The sequence below is a fragment of the Clupea harengus genome, chromosome 19, assembly GCF_900700415.2.
Source record: "Clupea harengus chromosome 19, Ch_v2.0.2, whole genome shotgun sequence".
In the NCBI taxonomy this organism is placed as follows: domain Eukaryota; kingdom Metazoa; phylum Chordata; class Actinopteri; order Clupeiformes; family Clupeidae; genus Clupea; species Clupea harengus.
Genome location: NC_045170.1, coordinates 9,860,043 through 9,872,676, shown reverse-complemented (window position 1 = coordinate 9,872,676; position 12,634 = coordinate 9,860,043). Strand labels below are relative to the sequence as shown.

At 44.4% G+C, this 12,634-nt stretch overlaps 1 protein-coding gene across 1 annotated transcript; it reads right to left on the bottom strand.

Annotated features, from left to right (window-relative positions):
• Window positions 1–6,253: 6,253 nt before the first annotated feature.
• On the bottom strand, window positions 6,254–10,053 carry LOC105904904 (G-protein coupled receptor 20). Its single transcript, XM_012832856.3, has 2 exons — window positions 9,436–10,053; window positions 6,254–8,380 (listed from the first exon to the last, which is right to left on the bottom strand). The coding sequence occupies exon 2, from the start codon at window positions 8,368–8,370 to the stop codon at window positions 7,180–7,182; it is 1,191 nt and encodes a 396-aa protein (XP_012688310.3). The 5' UTR covers window positions 8,371–8,380; window positions 9,436–10,053; the 3' UTR covers window positions 6,254–7,179.
• Between the last annotated feature and the right edge of the window lie 2,581 nt (window positions 10,054–12,634).

The following is a 12,634-nucleotide window of genomic DNA, read 5'->3' as shown; positions in this document are numbered from 1 at the left end:
TGTCTTCAAAACACTGTACTGTTATTTATGGTCCAGGTCCCTCACCTGTCTCCTGTCACTGAACTGCAGTAATGGTATAGAGTCAGTCACTGACTGAGTGAATTAATTTCCCACAGCACTTTCAGCCAAGACGTCTCTGCAAAAGCAATCAATTGCATGTGACGTGTCTGCCCATAAAAACTCCTGTGAGAGACTTGGACTCCTCAAGTGGGAACTAATCAGGGCTCGGAGAGTGATGGATGCCCAGAAGAATAGAGGCCATCAAAGGCCGCCGGACAAACACCCCGCTAACACCCCTGGCTGGACACCTTCCTCTCTCCGCGGCGGCCGAGTGAGTGAACAGGAAGGCAGTGTGTTCATAAATTGTCGGACTCTGAGAAGTCGGAACGCGGCGAGAGGGCCCCCGAGCTTGGCTGTTCTCCAGAAGCGCTATTGTTCCCCTCCGTCAAGTGGATAATTATCTCCTGTGTCAGTGTCTCCTCACTCACTTTCACACCCATCGGAGCAATAAAAGTGCGGCGAGACGGCCAAGGCTTCTGACCAAACACGGACACGTCTCTCGCCCTCTCTTCCTTTCATTTTTTTTTTTTTAAACCACCCACCCCCCTCCTTCACTTTTGGCCTATGTCTCGCTCAGCTAGTCTGTGCAGCTCCACTCTATAAATATGAAGAAAGGGCAAAGAGTGGCTTATGCAATATGCATGTGAATCTACTTCTGGACAAAATGACACCATCGTGGTGTGAGGGGGGTCGTGATATGCTGGAGGTAAGACAATGCCATCTGTGATTATTCTGAGGACCTCAACACCCTTTGGCAGGGAACAGACGTGGTGCCACGGTTACGTCAGGACTCCTGAGGGATTTGGATTTCAACAGCCACGCTGATGTAGACAGCAGCGAACACTATCTATCAAACACCATAACGCTTGGCCATCATCATTTGTCCCATTCATCATCCTCATGTTCATCCTCTTGTCTCCTCTGACAAAGTTATCTGTAACCAAAGACAGGATGTTTAAAGCTATCAATGCAAAACACTTGGGATGTTGGGTAATTCTTTGCACTTCCTCCTTTTATGTAATATATGTATAATTTAAATCACAAAGAAGGCCCCAATAATTATTGAAAGGGGGCTATCTTTATAACTAAATATATAGACTTGCCTCCCTATGACTCCATCAAGCAGCCTTAATTTGCTTTTTAATTAATCTTTATTACAACCACATGGTGAGCTTGAAAACAAGATAAGAATTATTTGATTCATGGCCAGGAAATGGAGAAAGACTCTTATTGTTTGAGGGTGGTTTTTGAAAGTCAGTGAATGCTTTTGAAAAACCCTAAATCTTTGGATTTACAATAAACTCATTAAAAGTGCCCAAAATACCAAAGAAAACTGACCACACTCCTGGGCCCACACATGCAATCAAAACTTCAAACGACAAAGGCATGAACAGGCTTGACAGAAAGGGATTACTGGCTACTTATGTTTACGTAACATCAAAACAATATCAAGCCACCAGGAGCCCTGCAGATAGTGCATTTAGCTTTAAGACATTCTGTCCTTCCGCACATGGATGGTTGGTTATGATGGAGAAGGCGTCCGACCTTTACCCGTAAAGGTTGTTTATTTTGCGTGTGCGTAAGTTTGTCTTAGTGTGCCAGTAATCTGTGTCAGACTCTGTCACCTCCAGTAAACTGGGCAATGGAAATGTCACAGGACGTTCTACCCTACAGAGACACCTAGTTCCCTTCGGCTAACCTTTCTCAGTCTGCCGACTCTCTGAGAGGACCGTTTACACCAGGACGTTGTTTTCCAAATGGATCAAGAAAGGGGCCGCCACAGAACCGGCGCTCATACCAGCACACCAATTAATTACGTCTCTGTCCCAGACAGTCTCGGGAGTGTAATTTAATCACATTAGCTGGCTACAGATGGGTGCTTTATAAATCAGCTCCACTGAAACTTCCTGAAACACTAATTTGATGGAGACCTCACACAGATAGATGCCGTCCTCGACTTTATTGAGGTCAAGGCACCATTTGGACAGTTTCGCAGTGTGCAAGAGTACAAGACTACAAACATAGCAAAAAAGCAATCAATTTCCAGCGGGTGTAATTGTCTTTTGACTTCTAATTCTCTGCTCCTGATTGCTGAGAATTAAGAGGTTAATTGCCACTGTGGTTCCCTTTTTTGAAAAAGTTGTGGAAGTCAAGGCAGAACTGTGTTGCACAGATGGTCTGACAGCCACGAGTTCAGAAGTAGACCTGAGTCAGCAAGTTCTCGCACATAAGGTTCCCCTTCGGTGTTTACATAAGGTTTCACGTTCAGTGTTTTCAGGCAAAAGGAGAATGTTTGACCTATGGCACGAATCCCAACCCCCCCCCCCCCACAGGCAGCTTCTCATGCAGAGGCGCAAGTAGAGTGAAAAGGAAGAGATTCAAGGGGTCATTTTTGAACTTGTACTGAGTTAGACTCTCCCTGCAGAATAGCTGTTCCTTTTGCACATCCTAAACCTCAGCTACTATGAGTCATTAACTCTCTTTCTCACAGCTACACTTCAACCATGTGTCTGACACCCAGTGAGAAGCACATGTATGGTACAACCACATTTTTAAATCAATGATAAAGCATGCCTTTAGCTAAAGTGAGGGCGATGTTTACCCTATAGTTAGGATCATGATAAATCATGAGTCATCCATGTCTCCTGTATATGCTGCTGGCAGAACCTGCCTGTTGATAAAGTGCCTCTAGGCAGGATTGATATGGTATAATGAACTGTGCTCTAGAGAGAGTCAAAGGAGGAGCATGCGTTTATTTGTATTGTTTACAGATCACAACATCAGATGTCGGAGTTCTCCGTCTGTCAGCTGAGTGTTGACATGGGCCTGATGCATACCAGCTAGGTGTGGCCTGGGCAGGGTTTGCATGCCACTCCTTTCAGAACTGTCAAGGCTGACTTCATGTGTGAATCTGTGAGATTGACAAAGTTTGAAGTTATATTTTGGTGTGACATGAATAAAAGTCAATGCTAGCATGAGACAGAATCAAAGCTTGTGTCTCACACCAAAATGTGAGAGTTGGCAGCCCTGTTGTTTTTTCTTTTATCACGGGCACAACAGTTGCTTTTTTCTCACGAATGGCCATGTCATGTAATCAGATCATACAAAGTAGTCGCCCTTACAAATTCGGTTTGAGTATAAACCTTTCTTCTTACCTGCTAAATGCTAAGCCGGGACTACAGGCGAGGGTTTGACAGAAAACTAAGACGCCAATTCAGGTCACAAGTTGTTGTATTTACAGGGGCCACACTCTAGTGTTTACTGTCTTAAGGTCACTGGGTCATAGCTGATCTATCCCCTGCCGCAGGGGATATCAGACTGGCATGGTTTTTAGCAGTCCCTTTAGCAGTCCCAAATGACATCCTTCTCCCACATGCAGTATCCAATCATTTTCAGATATTAGACAGACAGGTAAACAAGTAAATACACTCCAACGCTATAATTTTATAACATATACAATATTCAAACACACCAGGATCTGCTAGTAGGTACCAGAGGCTGGGAAGAAAGAAAAAAAACAATGCTTATGTGTTCAAAGTGTTGAGGCAGCAGTTGTGTAGGGGGAGAGAGTCAAGAGCTGGTGTTGATGGAGGAGTTTCCTGCTGTCAGCGGCGAAAGACGCTGATGCAAGACCGAGCAGGTGGTTTATCCGAGAACTTGCTTACGTTGAAGCAGACCTCGATGGTGTACGCCGTCCTCAAAAAAAAAAAAAAAAAAACATCTTGCCTCTGCACTTTCACGTCCGTCTTCAGACTTTCGCAGACCTGGGGGTCCTTCCGCCCGGGGCAGCAGACACATGCCCATGAGGAGGCGGGCAGCAGATACATGCCCACGAGGAGGCGGGCAGCAGACACATGCCCACGAGGAGGCTGGCAGCAGGGTGCCACTCACGCTGTCAGAAGGAGGCGCGAAGGCCCAACTCCAGACAGAAACTTGTTCGCGTCCATGGAGAGAATGTTGCAGACGTGGCCTAATCCAGCACGCACACACGAAACATACGCAAGCAGACACCACACTGCCACGTTATGTTGCAAAGGCTAGACAGCATGACAAAGTAAGTGGACGGGACAGAGCCGGGGACACTGGTGTGTGAGCTGGAGAGTGACGGTAACACGGGGGGTGGGGGGGTGGAGGGGGGGTTATTTGACCAAAAAAATGAGAAAGTCACATTCATCACACACAGTCTGGGCACATGTAAAGCATGGGTCACTGGACACACTGGGTCTCTTTGCAGATCAAAGGCCACATTCAGGGCAAATCAAGCCATAAGGGGGAAGTAGAACATCAAATTCCCAGACAGGGACTGTGGATAAGTGGTCATGGACTGTGGATTAGGGGTCATGGTTAAACTGAACAGGCCCTCCAATAGAGGGGTGGGTCTTTATTTGGGTTAAGAAGAACAAATGAAGAGCCTAAAATGTTTACAATATGACTCTATGCTGCAACCTGTAAAAGACACATTATAATGATGACATCCACCATTTGATTGCAAAGCAGTGGCACTGTAAATGATGCTGTCACAACTATAGTGAAATCATATTAGATGCCCCACTTTAAATACATGACATATATTTTATACGTCTGGAATTCATATGTTTGTTTGTTTTTTCAAATATAAGTCACCAGCACTTGGCAGGCCTGTACACTTTTGTTGGCTGTGTGGTTTTTATCACACACTCATGAAACACTTGGTACATGTTTCGTCATCTTATGTCCAAGACCAGGACTGGCAATCTAGCAAGTCTGGCAAATTCCAGATGGGCCTGCCTACCTAGTGGGCTGCAATGCCACCAGCAATGAGGGGAACAATTTGTACGGAAACTAAATTCGAGGTGGCCGGTGACGGAGAACTTGATGTTGGAATAGCCCATCTGACCAGGGGATACACGGTCCCAAAGAGGGGCAGAAAGTGTTACCGTCGTCACCTCCCCGCACCACACCAAGTGGATCCGTCCATCCATGTAGGCTAATATCAGAGGTCAGGCGGGAAATAATCAAATCAAGACAGAAAGAAGCTATTATAAAGATAGCCATTGGAAATACAAATGCATAGAGGTCCCAAAAAGAGAAAAGGTGGAACGGAAAGGTTCAAAGAGAAAAAGAAAAACATTTCGAGGCTGATGCTGCAAAAATGTTAACAAATGTATCAAAAAACGAATTACCAAGGCCAGTGCCAGGCAAAACATAAACGTTAACTGCAATGATGGCATTAACAGTCCACCAGTGCCAAACGAAGAGGAGGAGGAAAGAGTCTGGACGCAGGCTGATACGGGAGGGCAGGAGCAAGAAGAGGAGGTCAACGGACCTAGCGGCCAGGCCATCATATGTAGCTTTCCAGGAATAATTTTGCACGCCCCAAACCAGACGAATTTGATTTGTTCTCCAACCAGAACTTAACAATACATTTGTAAAGGAAGCGGTCCATGGTTCTAAAACAACGGCCAACTTAATATGTTATAAATAGCCTGATATTGCGGTGCGCATGATGGAGGGGGAAATGTGGGCCGGTCCAGACGGAAATCGCCAGTGCCGAATTTTGTTCCCAGTCCGACACTGTCCAAGACTACCCCCTTTTGGTAGCACTGAGTCATAAAAAAAGCTAGGGATAGTCAAATAATGCATCTAGACTATATACAGGACATAAAAATCATACCAACCAGCACAAAACACATAAAAAAATATGAATATCGTTAGCTAACATACCTTCTAAATTCAACTCTATTATGAAGTCTGTCAGAGATCAAAGATTACATAGGCAAAGAAATAAAAGGACATACGCTAATATATACAAACAAAACAGAAGTTTTTTCAGAAGCGCTACTTATATCAGTGTTTTGGTATTGGATTAGCTTATAATGCATGATCAGTTGTCAGTTTTTGTTTGTTAAAACTACCTCATGAGATACAACACAGAGTCTCCATAAGCTGCTTTCTAAAAAGTAATGTTCACTGGCAAGTTCATGGTAAGAAAACCAGGGTCAGTCTTGTGTTCTGTGTTTGTTGATTATTGTGTTTGTTCAGAACTAAATAATACTGAATATTGAACAATAGTGGAGATTTATTGAAATTATAAATACTTATAAATAATTTCAATGCAAATATGAACATTCAACATGTTTGATAGTATATCATATTCATTAATGTATCATATTTTTATATGAAACAGTATGAATGAAGTTGCAAGAAAAAATAATGCAGTCAAAAAATGTTCCTTATAAACAAATTAGCTTACACACCATGTATCTTTTTTACATGTTTTTTTCTAGCTATTTACCGTAATATGGCCACAGAGGAAGTATGTTGTATTTTCCTATTCAATTTCCATATGTTTAAAAAGACATTTTTCAGGTGGAGACAATATAATCTTGAATGCTTAGTCTTTTTATGTCCCTATGTGACTTTGTCCACCAGGTGTCCTAAGAACTATACGTGTGTGCAAGAAACCCTTTTTGGGTGGCAGACTAATGTGTGCCCTCTACTTTTAAGTGGAAAAAAGTCTTAAACAAATCATAAAAATGTTTAGTTTGTAAATGCCAAACGTGAAGCAAGATGGCAGAGAGCAGTTGGAAGTTAAAAGCCTTTGAAAAAAACAACTCAGAGAGCTACCCAACATCGGAGTGTTAACAGCCTGAATTTTCAAAGTGCTGCCATTTCAGTGGGGTTGGGACCTCGAGAAATCATAAACAAATGATTTCATTCATCCATTAAGATAAGTGTGGACAAAAATAAACAACAAAACTATTCCCTCCGGAATTTGTATAAGTGACTATGTAGATTTGCCTGAAACTTCCCCTGGAAAAATCCTATTTCTGTGTGTAAGATGCACAGAACAGTGAATGCCATTTCCCGAGGTATTGCATTTTAGGCTTATAAAGTGGGTTCAGTGAAGTTTATTGGTCAGGTCAGTGAATAATAGGTCAAAGGTCAAAAGTAGATCAGAACGAGCATGCGGGTGGAGGTGCAGGGTACAGGTCAGTTTCAAAGCTCCAAATTAGACCTGACGCCCAAAAGTACTCCATCTCTTCCCCTCACCACCAGAGCTGATGATGATGACGTTCTCTCTCCTTTCATCACTGTAGGTTTGGCCTATTTCTGTGTCTGCTCACCAGTCTGTCGTCCTCACACTGGCAGTTCTGCAGACGAGAGAGCACTCGGGCCGAGTGTCAGTGTGGCCACACAGTGTGCCAGAGCGCCCGTGGCCGTCCCCTGTCCCTTGGGGCTCCGCTGAACGACGCCTGAGTCTCCTCCTCCCTCTCCATCCCCTACACCTCCACCTCCTCCTCCGTTCCCTCCTCCTCCTCCGACTCCGCTGGTGCGCTGCTCGCCTCCGTCCCCCCCTCCTCTCCCCCCGGGCCACCGGTATGGCCAGGGGAGCGCTGAGCGCACACCGTCCGGCACGAAGCAGTACACCACGGGATCCAAGCAGCTGTTGAGGCTGCTGAGCGTGACAGTGGCGTGGTAGGCCACCACGTGTTGCGCCCGGCTGCCGCCCAGGCCGAAGTAGACCACCGCCTGGCGCACGTGGAACGGTGTGAAGCAGACGGCGAACACCACCAGCACGGCCACCAACAGCCTGACCGCCCGCAGCCGGCGGCCGCGGCTCTGCGGCATGAGGCGCCGGTCGGCCAGGGCGCAGGCCACGCGTACGGTGAAGCCCACGATGGCCAGCAGTGGCAGCACAAACTCCAGTATGGTCAGAGCAAACAGCAGCGGCATGCGGCAGCAGGAGGTGGAGCCGCCGAACTCCATGGCCGCCGTGGTCTGCAGGGAGTAGGTGATGACCACGGCGAACAACCACACGCCGGCACTGACCCCCCGTGCCACGCTGGGGCTCCTCCAGCGCAGGCCCGACGCGCCCCCGGCCCACACCACGGCCAGGTACCGGTCCACGCAGATGCTGGTGAGGAAGAGGATGCTGCAGTACATGTTGACGAAGTAGCTGAAGGTGTGCACGTGCACGCACGCCTGGCATTGCCCACCGCTGTAGTAGAGGCCGATGCGGGCCGGCAGCGACAGCGCCACCAGCAGGTCGGCCACCGCCAGGTTGATGGTGTAGATCACCGGGGCGGTGGGGGTGCGAGTCCGCAGGCAGAAGAAGTACAACGCCAGGCTGTTGAGGACGACGCCCCCCACGAACATGAGCGTGTTGACCACCATGAGGGTGATCCAGAGGCCGTAGAAGTCCTGATAGAGGTCCTCGTCAACGTGCGACAGTTTTTTTATATAGGAGGCCTCCCAGCTTTCAGGCTGGGTTGTGTTGTCGGTGGCATTGGGATTGATGTTTAACGTGGAAGCAATAATACTGCCCATGGTTCTGTCTCTGGGAAGAATCAAAACGGAAAAAAAATAATAGACTGGGGATTAGAAAAGGTGAAGGATTTGGTGTACAGTTAACTTGGTTATAATCCCAACAGCAGCAATTACTTGAGGCTGCTATTCCCACTGCACAGTAAGAGAGAATATTTAGGATGCAAGTTTTCTTAGAAAAATAACTCCAGACATCTGACAAAGGTGACCTATAGGCCAAGGGAGAAATAACATCCTGCTTTATTGAGGGACAGAGTAAATGTTTGGCCACACTTTTGTTTCTTTATCTTGGCTATGGTGTAGTTTATTATTTACAAAAAAAAAAGAAAGATTAAAAGTGGCAAAATCCTCTGTTGGTAGTCAGGCAATCAGCAGACCTCATCCAGAAAAGCTCACTTAAAGTGTGACCGTATTCAAAACTGTTCTAAACCAAACATAATCCAAGTATCCTTGTATGAAAAGCATTTCTACATTCTTCTACATGGTAAACTATTGACATACTTACATACTAAGTATTGAATCTAAATTAAACCACCCACAGTCTGCCTAAAAATAGAAAGTACTTCAGTTTGCCAGCCTGGTTTGTGAGAGAGTTCATGATCTCATTACATGCGGTCTGTCTTTCTTTTCCTATCCCTCAGATGTTAATGCATTGAAGAGTCTCTATTTCTCTATCTATCTATCTATCTATCTATCTATCTATCTATCTATCCATCCATCCATCCATCCATCTATCTATCTATCCATCTACAGTATCTATCTATCTATCTATCTATCTATCTATCTATCTATCTATCTATCTATCTGTCTATCTGTTTGTCTGTCTGTGTGTGTCTGTCCATCTATCTGTTTTTGCACATATTTTTGGTAAATATGTTTGGCTATCAGCTTCCAGGAACTTGGCACGAGTCTGAATCTAAAGTCTTTAGAGTGTTTATTTATTCCAATGATGTGATCCTTGGGTAACAGTGAAAGTGCGTGTAATAATGTCTCCCCTTTCACATGAACTCTCAGCGAACTCACAGAAAAAGAAAACATTTCAATACAGAATTCAGCAAAAACACTTACCACTTACTTCTGTGACTTTAGATGTCAGTTTGGTCCAGATGTAAATTATATGAGTAGAACTTAGACTCTTCTAGAAGTCTCTTCTCTGCTGAAGAACTTCCTTTACTATGTACCCATCAAATGGTAGCTTCATGCACACGTACTTCATGCATTCTTCATGTAGCTCCATATATCATTCTGAGGACATCCATACTCCCATGACTGCGGAGAGGGCCATTCAGTCAGTAATCTCACTTAATTACTATCTATGTGGACAACAACAAACAGTTCCTCTGCAAAGTGCCTGAGCACATGTCCTCAGCTGTCTCCTCAGGTCTGATTCTGTCAGGTCTCATCCATGTCACTCGAAGACTCCTGGTCTGTCCAACTGCGTCTCATGGCATCCGCCCGTGATCCTCGGTGTGACAGAGGCGCGTCTCGGTTCCCACTGAGCCTCGTCCTGTCCCCCCACAGCCCCCTACCGCCTGCTGCAGTAATCCCTCTTCCCTCCAGGCTGGACTGGAACCGAAGGAGCAAATCTTCCCAAAGTTTACTTCCCAGTGCTCACGTCACCCACCCATGGGATTCTCAACCATTCATGGCAGGAGGGACAGCGGGAAAGTATAAGGTCCTCGTCCACTACCGGGAGGAGGAGGGGTGGAAAAAAAAACATGTCGGTTTTCTGAACAACCTTGTTCTTTTGACTTTGGTCAACCCTTTGTACCGATGACAAATGGAAGTGTAAGCTCTCCGTTTTCACAGAACAGAACACCTCAAAATATTTAGACACTGTTCAGGGACACTGAGGCTTTTGCCATGGAATTAGCAACAGCTAATTTTTCACTTTTGTGGGGTGCTGTAGAAATCTCTGCTGATACACTGAGGGGATATGGGGCAATTAAAAGTTACATTTCAAAAGAAGAATTTCTGCCAAAAAAAAGGTAAACCAAATTCAGTGAATATTACAGTCTTCCTCAGTCGCCTTGGTATATTTCTCAGATCAGACTTAAAATTCTCAAAACTACTTGTTGAACCTCCACATCATGTAGTCACTTGTGCACATGATAACAGCAAATTTCTCATTCTTTAGAACAAATTGCAAATGCTTAGGGTACGTTAATGCAAACGAGTTTGTCTTATTGTCTGCAGTTATCAAATGCGTCATGTTAATCAAAATGTATTAAACAGTTTCTCTGTTGAATACTTGTACCCCCCCCCAAAGCATCTAGGCATGTAATCATTGTGTACGTCATGACATGCAAATTGGTTAACCATTTACCATTATTTGTTAAGCATATACACTTATTTCATCAGTTTCAGTGAAGGTATATTTTTTAATGTTTGCTCATTTGATAAATGATTGTCTTTAGAACCTTGGTGGTTTACTTCTGATGATAAGGTTCGAGTGAATATGTCCAAATGCAGGAAATGTGTCATGGAAAAATAAAATAAAATCAGCGAGCCAGAATGGATGTGCCAGGCCCACATGAGGGAGATATACAGTAACAGTATGTCCTTCTATGTAAGAAAACAAGGTCATATTTTCACCATTGGGCTTTACAGCACACAAAAGCGTACCCTCCTGGGAATCATCTACAGTGATCTCATCCATCAGAGTATGAGAGGTTTAAGGAACAGCATGCTAAATTACTGTGTGTAGTCTTTTGGGTCAATGAAAATGTCTGCCACACAAACATTAATGTTGATTACTGTTAGTAACATCTATTATTTTCAGCAAGGTGAAAAGTCATTACTGATTTTATACTGTAAATTACTTGATTCACCAAGAATGTTTGTGGCACGCAAGAAGATATTTCTATCGTTTCTTAGCAGTTACTAAAAAAGGGTACTGTCCAGTTTCTTCAAGATGATTTTCTACATCTTTCTACTACAATTTTACGGTATACAACCACTTTGAAACTTGTGTTGAAATTGGTTACATGAATAACATTTAGCGTGATGATGATAAAAATTATGATTAGATGATTCAAATGCTAAATTGGAACACCTAAACAATGACACAATGACACATTTGTATTCTGATGGCACTTTTAAGACATAAACTATAACGATTTTGAGCAAGTTATGGGTTTTTTCAGGTAATACATTATGTGGTGCCAATTGTATAAATATTTTCAGGAAATGCACTTACTGTTTTGAAAATGGCATGGAGGATTCAAGAAATGCACCAAAGTGAATAAGAAAAAAACGCAGGTATTGGGATAGACAGGGCAGCATGATGATCTATCACGGGATGTGGGGTAATAATCTCTTCACGTATCACAGGGACAAATCACAGGTGTCCATTAGATGGCTGGATTTGTTATGAGTAGAAGAGCTGTGGCTCTGGTGACACATGCCATGTGTGTAATTTGCTCACAGCTCTCTGTAAACAATGGTGCCCTAATTCATTCTCCGACTGCCGGGAGGAATATTTATTTCAGGTTTTTGGCATGGACACCTATCCACGAGTTGCGCAAATGGTGTAAATTAAAGCTCAACACAATCGACCCGCGCAGACAGGATTATATGCAGGAAATTCAGGTCAAATTGTCTTTTGCTCCATAGAAGCTTTCCAGGCAGGCCATGGGACCAAACCACTGGAGCACGACTCAAGCAGACTTAGGTAAACAGGGTCTAGTAACAACACACACATAGTTCATGTCCGCACAAGGCCCATGACACAACCCCCTGTGATCTTTGTTTTTTTTATAGTTTAGAAATTTGGCAAAACAATCCAGGAGAGCAACGGAGTCAGGAGTAATCTGGCCAAGGTTTGGCACAGAGCCACTAGATCCGCACCAGATTGTCCCCTCTCCGATCTGCTGACCGACTAGGCCACTAGACAGTTAATCATATCGAATCAATTTGGGTGACCTTGTGCTGGGTGAAGGTCCTTTCCCTGGAACAAAGCCACCAAAAAAAAGAACTCCCAGAGGACCAATGGGAATTATATTTATTCTTAATGGCCCCGGTTACTCCATCGGGATGGAAATAACACAAATGACGGAAATAGCACAAGGGGAAATTCAATTAAGTGCGGGGCCTCTAGTGGACCTCCATGTGGTACCTCTACAAATCTATCCTGTGAGAGTGGTGCTCAGTCAGTGTTCTGTTGTTCTTGAGAAGCAGAGATACTACGCTGACTCAAGGGTGGTCTGCCTCATTGCTTCTCTTCATTGCATAAACAATGTTTATGGACCTGAACATTTTCACTCTT